The sequence below is a fragment of the Clarias gariepinus genome, chromosome 11 (assembly GCF_024256425.1).
Source record: "Clarias gariepinus isolate MV-2021 ecotype Netherlands chromosome 11, CGAR_prim_01v2, whole genome shotgun sequence".
Taxonomy (NCBI): Eukaryota; Metazoa; Chordata; class Actinopteri; order Siluriformes; family Clariidae; genus Clarias; species Clarias gariepinus.
The window spans coordinates 16589410-16613421 of NC_071110.1; the positions used below are offsets into that span (position 1 = coordinate 16589410).

Consider the following 24012-nt stretch of genomic DNA (forward strand, 5'->3'; position numbering starts at 1 on the left):
CAGATGCCAGATTAGCACCAGATCAAGAACGCAGCTAGAAAAATGTCACATCGTCACCAACACAATTTCCCCATTTTTAGGAAATAATTTTCAAAGATTTTACACAACTTATATACATAACTGTTACATAACCTTTAGTGACCCCTAATGGAATGAATCATACACAGCTACATTTGCACACACCTCATTTGCATATTAATTGATACTAACAGATTCTTGTACAAAATGTAATATAGAATAAGGAGAACATAAGAAAACACTAATACATTTTTTTCAAGTAAGAACTTACACTACGCATTTGGCCAAAAGTATGGGGAAACCTGAAGATTCTTGTGGAAAGGGATGTTTAAAAAACACACCTGGTTCTGAGGGTCAGGTGTCGACATAGTTTTGGTGAACTAGTCTATATCACTCATATGAAAAACTCCTGCCTAAGATTAATAACTGTTTGTGTAATGTTTAGCAATAACTGCTCGAACTACATCCTTCAGAAAACTGGAGTTTTCAGGATCAGCCATTCACATCACTGTGAAGGAATTTTGGCTAACTCATCTTCGTCGAATTGCATTAATTCAGCCCCAGTGGAGGGCTTTCAAAGGCTAAGTGCCCATTTAAGGTCCTGCAACAGGATCTCAATGAAATTTAAGACAGAACTTGATTTAACTGACTAGCCAATCCAAAAAATAAATAAATAAAAAAAACCTTAACTTTGTTCTTGCATTCAAAGATGGACTTGCACTTGTGCTTTGGGTTGTTATCTTCCGCCATAACCTAACTGTGCTTGAGCTTTATAAACTGATGCTTGAACATTCACAACAATTTGAAGGTGAAAATAAGAAATTATAGTTCTGTTAACTAAGACAAAATACCCAGGCCCAGAAGAGGCTAAGCACTGCCACAACAACTCGCTTCCACAAACATATTTGACTGTTGCTATGATGTCCTTATTGTGGAATACTGTGCCAGCTTCAGCCAGATCAGTCTATAAAACATTATCCAAAAGGATTTGGGGTTCTTCAAGTTGTTTGCTGCCAGATAACTTGTTCCTTAGAATTAGCAGTGGTTTTTCAGTTTGGAACTCTCCTGTAGATATGCCCAGTTGTGGACTCGTGAATGCTGATCTTATGAGGTCATTTTTTGGTACTTCCTGTATCCTGACAAAAAAAGGAAATGCGTGCCATTGATTAAATAATTACTGCAAGGATTAGTATGTTTCAGCTGCCAAAAGTTCTTTTAACCCTAACTCATTCCATGTACAGTATGTGAAAAATAATGTTACTGTGTTACATTAGGGTGAATGTACAACAGTCAACTTTGCAGAAAAACATGGTTAAAAAACCTCATCTTCATCTTCATCTGAGGAGAAAAATCACTTAAACATTTGTTTAAGTTGCATAATAAAATAAATCTACAATAGAAATCACAGTTATGTTTAGTATTGAAAATAAGAGCATTTGCACCAATCCATACACCCATCCACCCACCCACACACACACACACACACACACACACACACACACACACAATGCTGATCAGAAAAAAGGCTACTATTTGTCTAAGAGATGTACAGTACTGGAGAAGACTTTATGGAGTGGTTTGACTCTCCTGTCATCACTACAAGAACTCAGCCAAAAATTAATGCACCTCTGAAAAAAAATAAATGGCACTGCATAAGGTTAATAACTTTCTTTATAATTTCTTTTGCAATTTTTAATCAGGACAGAGCGTGCTGTTGGCTTTAGCCTACTTAACATTGCTGCAAATCTTCTATTTAAGTAATGTTTAGATTTGACAGTGCTGGTAGTAATCTAGCCTGCATGTGTCTAGTCTAACAAATAAATTTGATTAATTAAGTAACTAAGAAGACCATTACCTTTTTTCGGACAGATCCAGCTGGCAATTGATTTCTTTTTCCAACTTAATAAAAAAAATAGTCCCTACTTTTACATCAATTTAGTTTGACATTCTGAAATAATTTAATATGACAAATATAGAACAATTGAAGAAATCACATACCTGAAAAAATATATAGTTTCTTTACGAAAATACAAGTCTGATCAGTTTAAAAAGTTTAAACAATTTCAAAATCACCTTACCTTCTCATTAAATAATAAAGTAGAAGTTTGTACTGTAGTTTAAGAACTCAACAAAAAGAACCTGTCTCCTTGTAAAATAATTAAAACGGAACTCCCTGGATAGAAATTACTCTAATATGATTACATGGACTGCCTGCTGAATAATCAGGATTTTATAGAGTGTGTATTGTAGGTTATATTTAAGTTCCAGCAATTCACTAGTGTCTGAGACCAGATCATGGTACTTTAGCTCAGTTCACAAAAGCAGATGTGGTTGATTTGGTACAGCATTTGGAGATGGACAAAGACTGCACATACTGTTCAAATGACAAGTTCAAGTTCCACTAGAAGATGAAGGTACTGGACATTCAACCGCCCCCAAAAGTTTGGAAGATACAGTTTCTCTATCTCAATTCAGGCTTTTTGAAACTAAGTCATTTGAGCAGTATGTTCAACTAGGGAAAAAAAGGTAAAAATGTTGTGAATGAGGGCTGATGTACAGTAGCATTGGAAAAGACTGAAGATAAAGCAACTGAAAATAGAATTGATAAAAAGAAGAAAAGCACAAAACTGCTGGTAGGGTAAGTGAATTTTTAAGCATGTTCTTTCCTTAATAACAGTGCCACCTATAGGTATTGATGAGACTTGGGCACCTTTTTACCTTTTCTCTCAGATGGGTTTGTGGCTTTTGGATGGGAAAGGAAAGGTACCAGTTAAGATTTAGCGAGACACAGGCGCTGCTAAGGGTTTTGTTTTGTTCCACCAGCGCAGCTACGGGAAGCAAATCTCTTGTGCTTGGCATAGGTGTGGTTCCTCTTTTTGTCCATACATCACTTTCGTCTCTTCCTGGACTTGCTACAGTATGTGGAGAAGTTGTAATGAATGTGCGACCTCAGTTACCTGTTTAGGGGTGAATGTTATTCTGGGAAATGACCTGGCTGGGACAAACATTTGGAAATCTACATAACACCCTAAAGTTCTTTTTCTTCCTGCGCTGTGACACATGCTAGGACTAAAGCTAATGTGAGGTATCTGAACAAATGGACCCTTCTCAGACATTTTCTCAGGCAAAGGATACTTCTGACATAAAGCAATCAGTCTAAACTGCTTTCTATCCATTTATTTAAGAGTGTGTTACAAAGCAAGATGCAGATCCCACACAGGTATCTTTTATCAAGTTAGTCTGTTCACAATATGAGCTTAACACTGTTCTTAGGGGCTACTGACTTCATTATGGTTTAAGAAAAGAGCCAGATGTAGTGATTGTAGAGGTAGATAATGTTGTACAGACTACAGTCCCCTTAAAGTTTAGACAACTAGTGCTAAACACATGATGAGGTTGCAGGCCACCTAGGTGTAAGTAAATATGATTGAGTGCCATTTCTTTCTGGACTAATCTAAAAAAGGATAAAACTGTGCAATAAAACCAGTAATACATGTCAGTTAACTGGAAAGCTCAAGCAAAAGATCAAGCAAGCCTTTGACAATCTCTGGTGTTCCAAAAGTTGTGTAAACTGATCAGGGCTGCAATTTCATACCCTGTACCTTTTCTCAAGTTGTTAAACGGCTGAAGGTGAAACATCTAGTGCATACTAATTATCCGTTTCTTATTATACGGAACTATCTCAGGATTGGGAAAATGGTCTTCCTTGGTTAGTGCTTGCAATACAGGAGGTGTCACAGAGAAGTATAGTTTTCAGTAGTAATGGGTTAATGTTTGAACAGTTCAAGGTCCATTGATTGTATTGCGTGATGAGTTGAAAGAGGTTGAATTACCCAATAATGTCTGGAATTATGTAAATGGTTTCTGCTGCTAATTGCATGTTGCCTGTGCCACTGGTCATAAAAAACTTGTTTGTTTTTTTTTATTGTAAAGCAGAAGCCTGTTTGTTGTGTCACCTTTCCAGGCAAACGTTAATGGGCCCCACACAGTTAAAAGCTGTATGTCAAATACAGACGATTTAGAAACACAAGAAAGTGCTGAAAAAGCACAGAAAGTGCAGTGGTGACACGTCAACCTACTGAAACAATTCTGTATTGTTTAATCTGCCTGTGAAAGAAAAGGTGATGAGCGTCCACACTCCGTTAGGTCAGTAGCCTTAGTTGGACTTATAGGAAGATTTGGCGCCTGCCAAATGTCCCACCGAGTGATCTGGTTAAGTTGATTAACTCATATTTGGCTCTTTTTTAGCATCACACACCAACCAATGGAAAAAGGGGTATGCATTAAAACATGCCATAGCTGAGCTGGCATGCTCTAGCAGGGCTTTCCCATGTCTGTAAGTAGATAAGTCTGATGGAGCAGACAGATTTTGCAGATTTCAGTTAATTAATTGGGTCACCAAATCAGCTTGTTACCCAGTGCCTTGCATGGATTGTTATGTTGAACAGGTGGGATGTGCAAAGTTTAGCAAGTTTATTGGCGGGACCCAATGACAGCCAGGGAAAACAAGGTATCATCTTTCATTACAGTGTTGGGATTGTTTTCCTATACTACAATGCCTTTTGGAAAAAAGAAGAAAGAAAAAAAAGCTCTTTAAGTGCCATATTAAAGTAGACTAAGGTACTAATACTATTGTATTGGGTGTATTACCAGGGGATTTGGATGATGTGGTGTACAGTAATACATGGAAAATAGATGTAAATTTTCAATGCAGTGTTTGACTGGCTGGCAAAATGTGAGTTATACCGTGACGTCTCTTGGTAGGGTTGTTGGTCAAGGGTAAATTTGTCCTCTGCAGATGTACTGTAGGTTGAGGGAATTAATATATTTGCACCAATATGTAAAAAAAAAAGAAGAATTAATACGGTTCTTGGGGTTTGTAGGATATTACTGCAGTTTTAGTAAAAAAATTTTTTTACTGTGGTGGCCCCTGATTTGCTCTCCTCCTATTCTGGTAACTTTTAATTAAAAAAAAAGCTTTTAAAATGCAGGAGGATGCAAGTGACATTGTGGACATTCAGTTACTGAGAAAGAAGCTTGCACTATAATTTTTATATTATGCGAAACCAGAGACTTATAAGGTGGTTACTGTTTCTTTAGCATAATGCAATTGACATATTAAAGATAAAAAATATATAAAATTTTGAAGTTTTACATTCATAATTAACAGTGACCTTTATCTAACTCTAATGTGGACTTCATTTCTCACCTACTAATTACTTCTGATTAATATGTATTCCGCTGATAGCTCCACTGCTCCACTATAAATCTTTGCATTACCTTGGTGGATGAAAGTCTTTCTCAGTTAAATTTCCTTCTGCATCAGACTCCTCCTACACCTTTTAGTCTGATTATCCCTAACGAATGCACCAAACAATAATAATAAAAATCATCATGCTTATACTCTAATATGCTGCTTGTACACATTTAAGCTTGAAGGCTTTGTTGCAAACTTTCAAAGAGGTTTGACTTAATGGGTTACAGCTTTGACCTGAATGTTTTATGGATGCTCAATCCACCCAGGTACATATGGCTTACTTTTATATGCTATTCCATATTAATTAGCAGTGATTGCTTCATCATTGGTGGATCATCTAACTCATCACACAGCTACATCTGGTTTTAATGAGAATGATTATTCCGATGAAATTCGATTAAAAAAAATGACATCCAGTAAAAAAAGAAAAAGAAAAAAAAAAAAACATTTTATTTGTTTGTAATCTAGAACAGGCTCTTTTGGAAAAACCGTCAGTAAGGGTATAGTCAAAAGACCTGGCTGAGGTCAGATTGGATATGCTCAGTCTCCCTGGTTATGCCAGTGCTCCCATTGGATCCCAGGCAGGGAGAATAACAGGTTCCTGCTGCATGACCTCCATCACTTCAGTGGAGACGAACTTCTTATCCACCACCACTTCATAGACGTATTCTGAAAACCACTCGTCTGTCATGATCAGATAACCTGGAAGAAAAAACAAAGCCAAAATTGGGTGCAGATACAAAAAAAAAGTAGATAGAGAGAAGAAAGATAGTGGGAGAAAGGAAAAAAAAAAGAATTAGAGAGAAGAATAGTGGATTGCTCAAGATTTAATAAGATCCATATAACCATCCATATCCTATTCCACAACCAATAGACGTCTTGATGTCCATATATCTAAAAAAGTAGACACAATCTCACTAAAAATCCAGCTTTGGATTTGAGTTTTTGTGCACGCAAAAATAAACCATAATTTATGCACTGATCTTTGATACTAAATTGCAACTATGTTAATGTGGATTTTAAAAACCTCCTATTTAGTGCTCTTCTCTGATGTGCACATGATTTAAAGCTTAAGCAGCCAAAGCAAGTTATCACAGATGAAGTGCTTAAGTGTCCAATACAGCTGGGTATTGAGGTTTCTGGGTATCAGATATTTGTCCAAACATGGATTCCTTTCTGTAAACAATTGGTTCACATTTACAGTATCTATAGCTATGCAACTCACCCATCTTGCAAAAGAAAATAACACAAAGTTCTTTTTTTGATGGTGTATACAGTCAATAAATAGTTGGACAGGTTATTGTAGCTAGCCAACACATTATATAGAACAAGAGATTAAGCATTGAATAAAAGTGCAGAAATACACATCTTCAGCATTGATTTAATGGTACTGTATTTACTTCCAAATTGGGTGAAGAGTATAGAAGTGGCATGTCATTTTATATGCGAAACTAAGCAGATAATATAACCCTATACAATTAAAAAAAATTCATGTTGTTACTTTTTTTCAAAAGAAACATCATCAGTAAGTACTGTACAAAGTAAAACATTCCATTACAGCCATACTTGCCCTTACCATAAGATAGAGTGATGTGCTTCAAATAATAAGCAGTTTGTTCTTCCCCAGATTCCTCTAATCTGATATTTCCCTTTTTGAAGCTTACCACTCACTGACTCACTCATCTTCTATACCGCTTTATCCTGTTGAAGCTTACCAATGGTTTACAATTTTTGGGGCAAAACCTCTGTATTATCTTGATTATTGACTCTGAAACAGATACTCTTGGAGAATTTTCTTGAAACTGATGTGAAGGAGTTTTCCTTATCAAGAAAATAAATTCTGTAATTCACCTCAACTGATTTTATGGCATCTTTGGTGTTCCTGAGCTCACCAATGCATTCTATTATTTATACTTTTTTATCTGTTAAGTTAAATTATTGAGGAATAACACACTAATCGACCTGGCCATAAAACAGGCAAGCAGACAACTGTCCAAATACTTCTTCTTCCTTAATGATGTAAAATCACTTCATGTTTTTTTTTTATTCTGTGAAATTCACACTCAAGTTGGTTATTATCAAGGAACTGGCATGCTGTTGCCAAATGTTAAGTGAGTGTTCTGTTCAGGAGGGGGGAAAAACACACACACAAAATCAGTCAGCAACTTTGCAAATGTTCTGCTAGGATGGAAGGCGCGTCTCTCTCTCTGAAATCCTCAATCTACACTTGTTTTCACACCTCTTCCCTTCCCATTATCTGATAAGTCTACAGGCAGCACTTAGACATATTCAAGTGTGCAGTACATTGTCCAGTAGGCGTTTAGCTTTAGAATCTTATTATCAGAGTGCTGGTGTTTGACAAAAAGCAGGAAGTGCCTTTTAGACACGCTTTTCAAGGGATGTGGTCAGGACTGATGAATTCGAAAGCACCAGCAAGTCTCCCACTCTTACATAAACATGCAAGCATCTCACCCTGATAAACAGTTCTTACCACGCAGTAGGTATTAATTTCGTGTAGCTTATCACACAGGGTTTCTGCTAATGATGAAAACTATTTCCTAATATTTGTATGTGCTTTCTGCTTTAGGCACTCTGGATATCTGTATATATTTTTATTTCACAGCGGTACACTTTATTCCATCTTGCTATGACCTTTTGCATGACTGCATGCAAATAGATACCAGATCTGCTTTGACAGCCTATCTAAAACTGTCAGGAGCTAGCAAAAACTGCATGTTAACCATACAAACAGGCTTGCAGTCTTTTGTTCCTGAATATTGTGTATTTATATTACACAAATCTCAATCACAGTTCATATGGGCCATGACTTAGAATGACAGAACACTTAAATATATATTCATTATACCATGTTATTAAAGACAAAAAAAGTACAAGCCTCAGCAGCCACTACAAAGCTTTTTATAACATCATAAACATTGTTAAATTTTGTCAGCAATTTTCTCTCTTTTTTCATTTGGCTTAACACCTAAAAGCACAAGAGAAGGGCAGCAATGAGGCTAAAATAATCAATCATATCTAATTTTTTCCCCCTCTTCATTGTATCACATTACAGTGTAATATCTGGAGGGAAACGACTGTTAGGACAAATTTGAGAGCTGCTGACCGTCTAACCTCAAGCGCACATTTTTCCTTCCCAAGGCCAACAATGTCTTGCTTCTGTTAAGCAACTATTGCTCCAGAGCCACATTAAATGTTATGATTTATTTAATGTAATCATGTATAGCCATGATTCATTAGAAATTATGCCTCATTACTGAAATTTAAACTTGAGAATTCTTAAGCATTCACAGGCATTTATACAATAATGCAATATTATTCTGTGAGGCAAATTATTTTGAACACTAATAATTTTTTCAACAAACAGCAACTGGGACAATAAAACTAGATAATGTAAATGGAGGGAAAACAGGGGTCAAAAGCATGCACAAAATTGATAGAAAATGTATATATTATATTATATTATATTATATTATATTATATTATATTATATTATATTATATTATAAAATAAAAATATTTTTTAAAAAGGTAATAGTGCCATGTGTTTTTTCCATTTTAAGTGATTATTTTCGATGCTCGGGATGGCAACATGATACCTCTGAAACTGTCATTCTGCTTTGAGGTATACTGGAGGATTATAAAACACAATGCACAAAGTGTTGTGAAAGAGTGATTTAGGGCTCCAGAATCAACGATAAATTACACATGAGACATATTTCCTCAGCCAAGAGTCAATTACGAACTCATAAAAAGGGAGAAGAGGAGAGCTCCAAAATGTAATCCTTTCGCAAATTAAATTAGCCCATCTGGAAAGACAAATATCTTCAGACTATATAATGCAGAGTAGCGTGCAAGGCAGACAAACTACACTGCTCTGCAAGCTGAGAAACCTCACCCTTATTCCCACGGTCATCGCCCCACGAGTTCTCCACTCTCCACTTCTTGTAGCATCCCTCCTTTTCATCCTAAAAAGATAGAGAGAGAAGGTTTACACAACTAAAAAACCTACAATGTTTAATCAAGTTTATCTTAAAATGTGTGATCCCTATTGAGCATTATTTGTAGCATACAAAGCACAGAAAACTGACAACAGTGAAATTGGTGACCGTGTTGTAAAAACTTTTGAGAATCTTTGTAAGGAACATGTAAAGTAACCAAACGTGTCCCAAGGGTTCTGTGACTATCCTGGCTCGAGCTCTACATTAGCAATTTATCAGCAAGAACAGTATTATGAGGACCATATATTTCAGGATCAAGTAATCCCAGAGCTCACACTGGACATTTGCACATATGGCCCCTCTAGTTTAGAATTCCCTTTCTCTTAGGGTTTTCCAGAGCAAAAGTTTCCTCCCTAGTGACTGCAATTGTGAAACAGTACTAGTGTTAAAAAGTGGAAACTCCGGACACAGCTGTCATCATTTATAGGGAAATTAACAGTAATTTTAAGTACTGGAGATTAAAAATGGTAAACAAAGTGGACAGAAGAAAAATGGAGAAGGAAAAGTAAAGAGAAATGAGAGTGAGAAATAGAGAAAAGCAAGAGAAAGCGAGAGAGAGGGGAAAGAGCACAAAGGGCTCTTAAACAAATTATGCAGGGTTGTAATATCACCGGGTAGCATTACTTAATTTTTGTAGTCATGATGCTTTTGTACTGCTGTGTTTTTGTAGTGTCTTTTTTTTTGTATTGTACATGTTTTATTGGTTACAAAGAAAGTGCTACTGGGGCCCATAAAAAGCCAGCATTCCATTCCTTAGTGACATTACTATTTTTTTATCTAAAGTCCCATTAAGTTATTCAATGAGTGTTCAGTACCTTGTCAGTAACTGCAGTAAGGACCATGGCATGCGTCATCATGGAATCTCCATAGAGCAGACGCTCCGCCTTATTCAGGTTCTTTACTGATATACCGAACACCAGCTCATGGTTAAACCTATGCATCCATATACAAAACACAGATGTCACCTCAAAAAGCTATAACTTAAATTTTTTACAAGCCTATAATGTTATACCATACACACGCTTATTTTTTAAATCCATAAATAATGTTATCATACTGAACACGTTACATAACACTTACACATTCATATCGATGATACCCAGTTTGCCATGGAAATGTTTCCCCACATCACAGCCAAACCACACAGCCTGTCAGAAATTAAAGAAGCACACAATAAAAACAACAACAACAACAACAAAACTGCAAGAAGGACACTGTTTACAAGGAAGGAAACATTGTGCTACAGTAACATCCAATTATTGATAAATCCTATTTTGCATTAAACCTGAAACTTAAACATGCCTGGAGACATGTTCTCTTTAAATAAATACTGGAATTCCTGGAATCATCTCAAACAGGAACATAAGTCAGCTGCAATACAGGGTAGATCCACACTGTACCTCTCCTTCCTTGATTGAAGTAGCAGCAGCTCTTTTCAGGACATCAATGGGTTGATTATTATAACGTGTAATGCGTCCGGACACCATGTTTCCCAGATATTCCACAGTGTACAACTTCCCGAAGGGATTCTGAGGCCTGGGGTCGTTCACAAGGCACACCTGAAAAGCAAAGAGAGTGATTCATTGCCAATCATTTACAGTACTGATAGTGAGGAAATGTGAAGGGATGTTTAATGGAGATTGTTTAAGGCTGTACCTTGTCCTGAAGGTTGTAGAGGGGCTTGACATGCTGAATGTAAAATTCCTTAGGAGTCAGAGGGCCTATGCGATGAAAGGTCTTGTCCTTGTCCCTGTACTCCCAGCAGATAGTGTCTGGAGGACTTCCCAAACACACACTAATCACTCGAAACACCTGCACCAAAAACAATCAAACAAAAACACACACACACACACACACACACACACACACACACACACACACACACATATACACACACATATACACACACATATACACACACATATACACACACATATACACACACACACACACACACAGAAAATAGTGAAATCTGAGTTAAAGTAGATAACGTTCAGATGCTGCATCTTATAAATCTATTGCTCAAAATTTTCTACCTTTCCTGTTCAAATGAAAAAAAAAATCATTTAGTTCATTTAAAACAACTGCTTTTAAAACCAGATTGGATATATAAATCACAGCTACAACTCTTCAAGTTGGACCCAAGCTGCTTGTTTTTCTCTCAGTACTTTTTTTCTTGGTAAATTCAACCTCCTAGAGTTATCTCTGGCATTTCCTTCCCTCCCCTGCTTAAGTCATAAACTATATGTACTGATAGTCCCCTTCCTCACAGCAGAGAATAACTCATCCATAATAGGATACATGAGTGTATGTGAGTGCTTCAGTGTTCATGCACCCAATAAACATGCACACACATCCATATGATTAAAAAATAATAATCAAAATGGATGAAAATGGAATTTTAGAAATTGCACTGGGTCAGTTTTACCACAACCATTTAAGCCCACTACATTCAACAAACAGAAATTAAAGCAGACATTTTTAAAAGAATCCCATATCGTATGTCCAATCTTCCAACTCCAGCCCTCTCCCGTAAAGTGAACCATTAAGTTTCTTAGTTTGTTTTTACTGTCCAGTCCCCTTGGTTGAAGGATAAATGCTAGCATTGCCCATCCCTTATTTCTCATTGTTTAGCCAATGTTGGACCCAGATGCTCCAAATACATAAACAATCTCATGCTCCTCTTCTTACACCCTTGCTCTTCTTTGGAAGATTAGATAATTGTCTGGCTCCATCCAACTCCAACACTAGCACCCGCATTTCTGCCATTACCCTGCCTGTTGAAAAGTGCTGTTGTACAGAACAATGGCACAGGCCTGCGTGACATCAGAACATAGTCACTGAGTCAATATTGTAACACCTGTCTGTGGCCAAGTGTACAGGAAAATCAGAAGGCTCATCCAAGAAGGGCAGAATGGTAACGAAGATGAGTACACAGTCTGCAGTAAATCTTTCACTTCAAGAATGTTTGTCACTGTCCCACAAAGCACTTTTAACCAACACAGGATAAGCTTTTCTCCCAATCAGGCCTACTGTACTGTAAATGTTTTACTTTTTATCCCTTAGTATAGTTACTCTATTGCACATTGGAGTTCTCAGTTAAATCAAGTCTTCTGCACACATTTTCCCAACAGATTTGGCTAAACAAGCTTGATACTTATGTTTTGCTAACTCAGCTAATAGTAACAAAAATAGAAATAGTGTTTTTGTGTGTGTGAAAGTATAAGCCTTCAGGATTTTTTTGGTCAATCAAGTCTTTTCGAAATTGTGAAATTCTCTGGCTAATGTAAAAGGGTTAGCAATGTTCTAACACTCTCCAACCAGCCACAAAAATTAGAAGCATTGTAGAGGATGAGCCTGAGGAAAAAAAAGGATCAAAGTGGGTGGTGTGAGGAAGGTTTACATCACAGGCAGACAAGGCCACACAAGTTTCTGTTTTTCTTTCCAGCATGTCCAAGTTACTGCTTTATCTAAGATCACAGGCACCTGCTGCACAATCCACAGTAAGCAAGAATTGCTTATAAGCTAAAAAAAAAATTATTTATGTTATGGCCACTCACGAATGTGATCATTTTGCCATGATTAAGGATTTCTTTTAAGCACTTGTTTTCTGTATGTCACCATAGGATGGGCAGATCTAAGAGCAGGTTTTAGGTCCATTCTTTTCAATAGGACAACTGTTGCTGAAGATCAATCTGGAAAGGGTTATAACAAACAATAACAAATAAACAATTTGGAGTGCAACGTTTTACAGTAAGAAAGATCATTCTAAGTAAAAAACAATCACAAGTTTGTTAATTAAATAATTGCACAGTAAAAATGTTTTTTTTTTTTTTAAATCAGATGATTTTCACGCAAAAACACAATTAAAAGAGGGGTACTATATTTTGGACAGGACTGTATGTTTTCACGATGAGCAGATCTGTTCTTCCCAGCTTATTTAGTAAACAGCTTTATGATAATTATGTAATTATTTCAAGCAAACTCTCACTCACTCACTCATTTTCTATATCGCTTTATCCTGTATTCAGGGTCGCTGGGACCTGGAGCCTATCCCAGGAGGCTTAGGGCACGAGGCAGGCTACACCCTGGACAGGGTGCCAATCCTTCTGTTCAAGCAAACTATTTCTAAATAAACTGCAAGATTACCAATATGCCCTTTCAGCACAATTAGTTTAAGCATTAAACATTAAAACCTGGCATGCCTTATCAAACTGTAAACAAGTCCTTAATTGTATCAGGTGTTCTAATTTATATACAATCAACAATGTTGCTACTAACTTCATTCGACCCAAAGCAAAATACATATTTATTAGTCAACACACAATGCACCTAATTAGATGATGATGCCCTAGCATAATACATGGGCATTTTCAGTTGTTTAAAAAATTAGTTTTCTTATGATTTCAGAGGCATACGTAAACAAAGAAAATTGAAAATAATCAAAATGTGTGACATTACACTCCATGGCAAAAATGTCACTGGTTTAGGGAGGCCTGCATCAAGCAAAGAAATCAACTGTCCAATGCATTATTATAACCTGCACAGAAAATTGTGGACAGAGAAAGATCATAAATTACCTTTATTAGTGATCATTTAAACATTTGGTGAAGATGCATCGCACAGAATTTTTTTCAATTAACAGTAGAAATCACAGCTATGTTTAATAGTAAAAGTAAGAGCATTTCCTGAGTAAGAACTCACAGGATTGGGACTGAAAAGCTGTGTGACCATAAGAGAATTACTTCTCAATGAGACTAACCAGAAAGAGCAATGGAAAAAGGCCATGTGGTCTGAAGTTGAACAGACTGACCCTAGTCAAGGGCAATGGGTGCGTCAGGCTAAGAAGGGAAGTGCATAATGCATCCATCATGCGAAGGCACGATCTCCATCGTACCATCTCTGGAGGCACTTGGGCAGGTCTAGACTCAGCAACATTATGTGGCAATAAAATAAAGTCTGAAGCCACCAGACTGTGCATAGCATTTTCATTGCTAAAGGGAGTCAAACAAGATTAGAAAAATAATATTAGTGGGTGCAACTTTTTTTTCATACACAAGAATGCATTCTCCAGTTTTAGTTTTATAACTGGCTAAAATCAGATGCAGATTGAGAGATATTGAAGTAGAAGGTACCAGAGGAAAAGTGGTACAGAGAAGCAGGAGACAACTGTGCTGGGCAACACTGAGTAAGAATTCAGGCTTCATTTGGGCGCTTCATATGCTATCTGTGCAACATCAACTTGTGACTCTGCAACCAGGTCTGACAAACATAACCTGAACTGGATCAGAGCTGTCCAGCTTTGATCTATATGTAACTTTACACTCACTCACTAAATAGACACACTGGGGAAAGCAGACAGTTGCACATACAAGAAGGTAGGGGTAGCTCAGTGGTTAAGGCCTTGGACTATGGTTCAGAAGATCCCAGGTTCAAACCCCCCAACCACCAAGTTGCCACTGTTGGGCCCTTGAGTAAGGCCCTTAACCCTCAACTGCTCAGATGTATAATGAGATAAAAATGTAAGTCGCTCTGGATAAGAGCGTCTGCCAAATGCCTAAATGTAAATACAAAAGCGCAACCATGCTTTTTAGTAATTACAGCATGTGACAGTCCTGTTACACATGTTCTACACTGATAAAGTAGCCTGTATTTTTATGCATTTTGTCTAATTGTAATTATTTTCATATTTGCAAATTTATTAAAACCAACTGCAATACTATTAAGTTCAGCTTAAGTTTTTTGGAAAACCTTTGAGATCAGGACTTACTGTCTGACCTACTAACTGTATTACATTATGTGCTCTTAATAAAGATTTTAAGTGCTTGGTTGCATTTTGCTTTTAGTCTAATTTACATTTTAAAACATACATTTAGTTAAGGTGGCTTAAGTTCTATTTGGATTTTAATATTGAATACATCTAAGAAACAGTCTTAACAGTCAAAAGTCAGAATAATATGTTTGTGATTACATTATTGTTAACTGTAAACTTAAAATAATAATTTTAATCCCAAACATGCTTAACAATCAATGAAAATAATCACTTGATAAATAAATGACAAATTTAACTATTAAGCAAAATAATTTTAGACATTATTGTTCAGCATTTGGAGAATGAGAGAAAACATAAAAAGTCTTGATGAAAAAGTTTAGACTACAAAAACTGTGATTGCTTTTGTCAGTAAACAAGTGATCCAGACTTATTTTCTTGATATAGCCCTTACGTATGGCATTGCGAACGACAAAACCATAACAAACTGAGACAGCATCTCTCAGCAGTCAAATCCCATGCTCTGACACAAGCTCCGAATGGTCTTTTATGGCCACACCAGCTAAACAATACTAACCCACACCAGGTGGACAAACAGTTACCTAAACAACAAATAGGAACATGTCAAGAGCAAATAGAGCAGGTGATAAAGTCTAGTATAATCATAAAGTCAGGAAACAGTGCTAGTGGACAAATTACTGTGCAAGTACTGCTTATTTTATTTGTAACACTTGGTACAGCAGCTCTACCAAGTTGGTCAAAGCAGCGTTGCTTATGCCTGTTTGGCATCTCTGTTCTGTACAGACGGTGCAGGTGTAATAATACTGCTAGTGAGATTGCCTTTGCTACAGCATCAGACGCTGAGAGATAACAATCTTGTTTGTGGAACATTCTGTCATCAAGCCGTGGAGGTGTGTGTGTGTGTTCATTTTCTTTCTCATTTATACACATACAGCAATATCACAGGCATAAAATCCTAACATAAGTCAATAACACCCCAACATATAGCTTACTTCTGAATTTAGCTCAAACTAATTTCAGAAGCACTGCATGATAATCATATCTAGATAACTCAAGACCTGATTGTCCATCTGATGTTGGCTAGTTTTTTAAAATTGTATGCAGCTATAAAGGAGTCATATGGATGGGAATGAATGCAAAATCGACCTGCCGTCTTGAATGTAATTTAAAACCACATCAGAAGTCAGGATACAAAAACAAACAATATTAAGAAGACTTATGATCAAAACTGTCTGGTTAACACAGAACTACAGTATTGTGATCAGTGATCAGTATGCATTTTTGTATAACATCACAGACTAGGAGTTATTAATAGTATGCAAAGTCACAGTTAGGCATGTATGTCAGGTTTGAAGACATGATTCGGTACATGAAGTAAGAAAAAAATATACTTTTTTTCAAGTATTATTAATTTAAATTGTAAACCTATACAGTAAGATTGTATAAAATGCAAGCAAGCCATAGCATACCTTCTTTCTTTAAAAACAACTATTATTTAACAAATGTTTTTCACTGTCTTTGCCTTAGCTGTTTGTCTTTGCCCAGGGCAACTGTACCTCATTAGAAAACTAAAATGTTCCTAAGCAGGAAACATGACCTGGCATCAAGCAATATAGGTAAAGAATGACTACAAGTAAATTTGTGTTTTGAATTATTTCATTTACTTTCATGTGCTGAGTAAATGTAGGCACATTCAAATCCTCCCTTCTGAGGAAAGGTAACAGAGCATGCAGAGGTGATACTCAGCTGACAAGCTAGGCTATAAAAATGCAGCACAAGTGTTGATTTTTTGTAGAAAGTCATATTATTCCATATGGCTCCATTATGAAATCTGAGAGAAAACTGCTTCAGATTTGTAAAAAACCTTAAGCTTGTGAGAAACTTCACGTAAGTCAAACTATATGTCAAAACACAAGAGTAACAAACAAACAAATAAACACTAGAGTGGCCAACGACAAAAAGATGAATGTTTCAGAATGAATAGATCAAACACCAGATCTGAATCCCACTAAAAATCTGGTACATTTTTCGAATTTGCAAATAACAAAAGAAACATCAAACCTGAAGTAGAGTAAATATATTAGGAAGAATAGTGTGATTTATAGATAAAAGCTGGTGTGAACACATCCCAACAGAATTAAAGTTGTTTTTGAGCAAAAGATAGTTATACCTACTACTAACTAGCTACTAGCCTGGAGGGATTGAATTAAAAATTCTTTTATCTTACAAGTAATGCATTTTGACAATTGGATTCTTTAAAAAAAACATTAATCTGCAGCAAAAATACTGCCAGAAACAACATGTTTAAATGTAGTTTAAAATCCAGATGAATTTAATGACTTTTAAGAGGTTGAACACTTTTTGTTTGTAATAACAAACATTTAGTAATAAGATTAAATGTGTTCTAATTGCCAGTGTCATGTATCTTGTGTGCTGGACTAGGTAGTTTTTGGACAAATTAAGATTTTCGGTCTAATATAGCAAAAGATTGAAATTTGATGGTGCTATATTAGCATCACTAATGCATTGTCGTAATGCTTCTTCTATTTCCGGCTTGCATGAAAGGGAGAAAATCTTGGCTGATTAACCTGGAACCACATCTTCATTAATTCGGAACTATTGTCTGTAATGGTCTATTAACAAAGGAGAAGCAAAGACTCCTGTCTGTATCATCAGCAACACTGTGGCTATGGTCATGTTGTGTCCTGGCGCCCTCATCTGACTATAAAATGTAATGACTTCACTTTTTTTTTTTTTTTTTGTTACAATTAAAAGAAACCCACTGACCTCCTCAATCATGGTATCGATGGCTTCTTTCAGCTCTGCTTTGGTGGCCATGCTGGCCACCATGTTCCTCAGCCTAAGACAATACTCTCTCAGCTTAAAAAACAAAGAAAAAGAAAACAACACGTGACAATTGTATTCAAAACATTATCCAAAAGGAATGAAATGCAGATTCTCAAACTATGTACCAATACAAAGTTTTTTTAAATAATGGAATACCAGTTAATAAGCAAATCATGCAAAATGGAATCTATATAATAGTTTCTTTTGGTACACTGAATTAAATTGGAGAACAGAGTGTCAAAAATTATGTCTTTTAGTTTAACAGCACTGGCACGTTGCATTGTTTGCATTGCACCTCTTGTTTGTGTTTGGCACATAAAATTTCAATTCTAGCAATAAGCCAGTTTATTTCCCTGAAAACTTAATATTTTCAGTTAGTCTGCGCATTGCATGGGCACATATTTGGGACAAATTTTAATTATTGATTATAAAACTTGTATAAAAGGGAAAAAAATAAATTACACTTGTAATCCTGAATTATAGAAAAATGGCACACTAATTAGCTGCAGCACTTACAATACAAAGGACTTTGTTCTAAAGTACTGAAAGAAGAGCATATACGGCTTATTACTTTCCAGCCCTTATTACAAGATTAAGTTAGCAGGCCTGAAGACAATTATAGCATATTTTGCTCCATGCGCAAGTTTCTCCCTGCCATTAAGTAATGGCACACAGATTGATAAAGGAACAAGTTGGCATTAAATATTAGTGCAAATCCATTTAGAAAGTAAAACTAAACATTAAAATTAAAAACCAATAGAAATAGTGCTGCACAATTAATTACAAAAGGCTACAATTCATTAAAGGTAATACACGCATAATCAAGAATTTATGTAGAGTTTGCCTATATATATATATATATATATATATATATATTTATTTTTTTTTTTAATACTTAATGTTTTAGTTGTGTTAATATGTTATTTGCTGTTAGCCTACATAAATTGCAATAATAATGTCTTGTTTTATTTCCCAAGTAGGAAATATACATCAGTATACCTTGTGATTGAGGACATCATTCATCCTGCGAGAGGCCTCGGAGCTGTGAGTCTCAGGAAAACACTTTTTTGGGATGACACCATATTTTTCTGGAAAACACAAATATTAACATCCTTCAATTTAATTGAATATTATTCAAGTACTGCCCTAATTTATTTACAAACTCTGTCCATTAACATATTTTCACTTTAAAGAAACATTGGCCTTCATTCCAAGTTTAAAATTTTCACCTCCACTTATTACTTTTCCATAGTGATGTTACATGTTTTTTCAGCCAATGAAATGAGAAAAAGTTTACTTTTACATTATTACAGAGTTATTATTTAAATTATTACAATGTTTACATCAGTGTATGCGGGTCCTTCTGTAACTATGGCCTGCATATTTCTGGTACAAACTAACCAATTAGGTTAACCAGCATATCCCACTGTCCACCATCGTTGGTGGGATTTGAGAGCAGAAACTGGACCAATCTCCCATCTACTGGCTCATTCTTCTGGGCCGTCGCTACAAAACTTTGTAAAAAGTAATAGCAGCGTTCCACCTGAGAAAAACAAACAACACAAGAGAGACAAAGAAAGAAACAATGAGTGAATAAAAGAGAGAAGACATTTAGCATACTCTACTGCATGTATCCATTGTCTTAGGAAATAAACTATACGATATAATTAAAGCTTAATGCATGCATACAGGTACGGTTTAATTGTTAACTAAAAAGAAGATTTAAACAAAGCACTGTAAGAAAGAAATCAGTTTCTTACAAAATGAGTAAACTCATGTCTTGTGTTTGTTTTAGTACTAATATGAAATTATGTAATAATATCGAATTGCACAATGATATTCAGGTGTATTTGAACATCCCATCTAAAATTTCTAACATCTAAACTCTGTGTAAATATACCCATGTGTTAAAAGAAGCAGGTCTGGGCTTTTGATTAATTACATGGTGATAAATCTCTGTTAGTATGAAGTTACTGAATTGTGATTTGTAACATTAGCCAACTAAATGTATTATTTTTAGACTTATGAGACTTATTATTCCTGCTTACTCTTCATTATTTAAAAACAAATAAACCTTTTTTAGAGTTGTTGAAATGTTCCCTTCAGCTTTGGTCTATTTAAATTCAATCATACAAATAGCCCAAGGATAAAACAGATACAGAATATGGAATTTGTGCATGTTCTTTTTATAAAACACATTTGACTGAAATATAAATAAAATAAAAAACAACTGGCAACCTTCTACTAAAGTACTATAACTTGTACTTACCTTATCCCAGAAAAAAAGATAGGATTGGCTGAACTCGAACTCTTCTATATTAAACTTCTTCATAAAAGGAAGTCGCATGACGTTGAGGCACGAGAAGATCCAACATCTCCCTAACAACAATAAAAAAATTATTTATCTTATATAATAAAAGCTTGACTATGATATAGTCAAAGGACTTAAATAAATTGGCTTTTTCATGAAGACTTCTAATTTGATTTGGCCGTTCTAGTGTGGAAAGGTTTTTAACAAATTGTTTCATGCAAATCAACATTTTACAAATATCTTGCAGCTATTTTCAGGAAACAATAATAGATTCACATAAAAAAGAAAAATGCAAAAAAAGGTATACTGTAGAGTCAGATAAATTGTAGGAATATGAACAATTTCTTATGATCATTTAATAATAGTGTATAACAATATTATAGTGCTTTGGAAAGTTTTCCTTCTAGTTGGTTATGGCCTAGCTCTTGCTCTCTTTCGGTGAGGTTGCTTCTTGTCCAGGTACCTGAGTTCTTCTGGTTGGTTACAGGCTTGCCTTCGGCGGGGATGGCATGCTGGAAGATATGCACTGTGTCCTGGACTGTCTGCCTGTGCAGGCACACTTCAAGAGGGTCAATGCAGGTAGACACATTTTGGGCCAGTAGATATCGAGGCTCACTCTTCAGACGCTTAATAAAAGCAGATACTTTCTCTTCACTCAGGCCTGTGGGTAGACACACACACACGATTGATTCAATGTCCATTTAGAAGACAGAACAGATTTAATTGCATAGCTCTTCTGTAAACCTGAGAACCCGGACTATAGAGGTCAGATAAGATCAGAATATAAAAAGAAATAATGGGAAGGTGGAGTATGCTCCTGTGCTCCTTATCAAAATAAAAACCATAATTTTATTTATAAAGGTAGTGCCGCATGATTTGTTAAAAAAAAAGAAAAGAAAATCATATTGTGATTATTTTCACACATATAGTGATTGCAATTTAGACATTGTCACTTAACTATTAAATCAACCATTTTGCATTCAAACATATTTATCTAGGCTAACAGCAAATAATGCTGTTATTTGTTAAACACAAATAATCGCATTAAAGGGAAAGTTTGCCAATATTTATTTTCCACATCAAAAAATATAAAAAAAAAACAACAACATATACTTAAATTATTGATAGACTCTACATACATTCCTGACTGTTTGTATACTACCTGTAATACAAAGCAGACCTTTGCGATCAAATAATTTCAAGATTAAATAAATGATGCAATTTTTATTTGATTAATTGTGCAGCACTAATAAATGGACAGCTAAAGTATAAATTTAAAAATTCTTCACAACAGACTGTGTGATATTTAGAGCTAAATACGATGAACCAAATATCATATTACTACATACTATGACCAGGATATGTCTTTTTGTATATTAACACATTGCTGATCCCTTGTAAACACAGCCCTGCAGTCTAAGCATTCATTCTTTCTTTTGATTATTAATTTATACATTCACCTTTCAACAAGTCTTTTTGTAAAACTTGTCAGGGTCACAGTGAATCTGAAGCTTACTCCAGAAACATAAGGTGGGAGGTGAAAACAAAGCCTTAATAGTACACCAGTCCTGGGCTCAGTATAAAAAAGAAAAAAGAAATTGCCTCTGTATTGTGATCATTATCAGAATAATGAGCTGTGCTGATGTCATGGCTTTCAATATGAAACTGAGCGTTCTTATCAAACTGCTTTATGTGCTGTGAGCATCACAGTCAGTCCTGATTAGTGTCTCTGTGGGTGTATTTTCATGAAATATAAATCAAAACAGCTGTAATGATTTTCATCAAAGTTTCACCAAATTACCAGGTCCTATCTAATCAGTTCATCTAAAATTATTTAACAAAACATGGTGCTGTAATAATGACAATGTATCTACAGAGTGACTGAAAGAGAGCATAATCATGCATAGGTGTTCAGCTCTTATATTGTTAGCATATTATATTGAATCGCAATAAAAGCATCAGATCCAAGCCGGGAGAACGTAAATGAATAAAACTAAAATATCTCACATGACATTCCTTTGTGAGGAAATATAGTGAGGTCATAATGCGATTAAACATAAGCTATGTATGGTGTAGATATTAAGCCTTAAGTAAGGCAGCCTGAAAGTTTCTCATAGTCATGGGATTTCTCAGGCTTGATAGGATGTAATGGACACAGAGCTTTTAACACAACTTCCTCTCTATCTCCATGTTCACGCTTCCTGTCCTTGTTATAAAATACGCCTTAAAAAAATATCTTTTCAAGCTTGTTTCTCCACTCGCCCTGTGATTCATTCCATATGCACGTGTTTATTGTACCTTTTACTGTTTAGTTATCTGATTAATCTGATAGATATGTAACCACACAGATCTCTCTTTTCTTTCATTTCTAACTTGATGTATATTTGATTATGATTAGTCATATTAATGTTACATGGTGGTATGTTAAGTGATGGACCTGTAATATCTAATTAGATAACAGACACATAAAATCCTATTATTATTATTGTTAATAATAATAATTTTAATAATAACAATAAAACAGACTGCTAAGGATTACGGATTGAAATCATGAAGAGGAATCGAAAATCACGTTGCATTCCAGTTGGAAATGCTTAGCCGCTAGAGTGACTTGCAACTTTTTTTTGGTACTGTACCACAACAGAGGATCTTACACCCTTTTTGTGTTCTGTATCATGTGTATGAATGGCTTTTAATGGAGCTGAAACATTGCTATATTTTGCTGGGTGAGGCTGAGCAATAAGAAACACATTAATGTTTCCGGGTGAATCTGTTGTTGATGTGAAACTAAGTAGCACATTTAGAGCCTGACTCCAGTGAGATTTTAATCTATATATAAACCGATACCTTATACAGCATAATTCATTCGTGTAGGTGATCCTCACTGATAGATTTAACATTAAATTTACAGCTTGTTCTCCATAGCAGGTCCTTCCATTATTTACAGAAATGACATTATATTTCTACGCGTTTTATATCATTATAAATCATTTATACACTGAGCGGCAGCTAGCTAACGATTTTTTTGTACATTTTCTAGCCCGGTTTAATGTGCTTGTTTTTGCTAGCTTAACCGTGCTAACTATTACACACTGGCTCTTTCCCAAATATACCTGGACAGAGTCTTACAGTGTTACTTAGTATATCGAAGTATCGTTGTTTAGAAATATCAGCACATACATACCAGCGTCCATGGTCGCTCACAGGATGTAGACTATTTACCGGTTAGGTGGGTGTTTTTTTTTTTCGCCTTTGTTTATTTTATTCGCCGACAGGCAGCCAGTCAGAGCGCGCGGAATCCCGGAAACAGGAAATGCAAATTACCTTCCAGTGGTTTCTACGTAACGATGCGCGCAGAGCTTTATTATTTTTTATTTAAAAATACCATTGACCCTAGCTGCTCCTTTTGTAATTCTGCTCCTAAAATCATTACGCATTTTGGTCCTGTATTATTTTCTTTTTTCCCCCCAATATTTGTTTCCTGAGACATTCTTTTTGGTTTCCTGGACTACAAGGCGGAGGAGGATAAATATTTTACTCACTCACTCACTCACTCACTCACAGTCTACACCGATTTATCCTGTATACAGGGGCCTGGAGTCTATCCCAGGAGACTTAGGGCACAAGGTGGGGTACACCACGGACGGGGTGCCAATCCATCGCAGGGCACAGATTTATACACACACACACACTCTCTCTCTCTCTCTTACACACTATTGGGAATCCAAATTAGCCTAATCTCCATGCCTCTGGACTGTGGGGAAAAAACG

At 35.7% G+C, this 24012-nt stretch overlaps 1 protein-coding gene across 1 annotated transcript; it reads right to left on the reverse strand.

The window, feature by feature from the left end:
* Positions 1–5703: 5703 nt before the first annotated feature.
* Positions 5704–23545, reverse strand: blmh (bleomycin hydrolase). Its single transcript, XM_053507503.1, has 12 exons — positions 23427–23545; positions 20706–20903; positions 20201–20310; positions 19333–19474; positions 18931–19019; positions 17872–17964; positions 10950–11105; positions 10694–10852; positions 10374–10441; positions 10109–10226; positions 9191–9260; positions 5704–5977 (listed from the first exon to the last, which is right to left on the reverse strand). The coding sequence occupies exons 1-12, from the start codon at positions 23434–23436 to the stop codon at positions 5829–5831; spliced, it is 1362 nt and encodes a 453-aa protein (XP_053363478.1). The 5' UTR covers positions 23437–23545; the 3' UTR covers positions 5704–5828.
* Between the last annotated feature and the right edge of the window lie 467 nt (positions 23546–24012).

Excerpts from the sequence above, each read along its gene's own strand:
- blmh (XM_053507503.1), bottom strand. Across the intron at positions 11,106-17,871 it reads TCGATACCATGATTGAGGAG|GTGTTTCGAGTGATTAGTGT; the intron begins GTCAGTGGGTTT and ends TTTTTGGTGCAG. Across the intron at positions 10,227-10,373 it reads GGTATCATCGATATGAATGT|GTTTAACCATGAGCTGGTGT; the intron begins GTAAGTGTTATG and ends ATGGATGCATAG.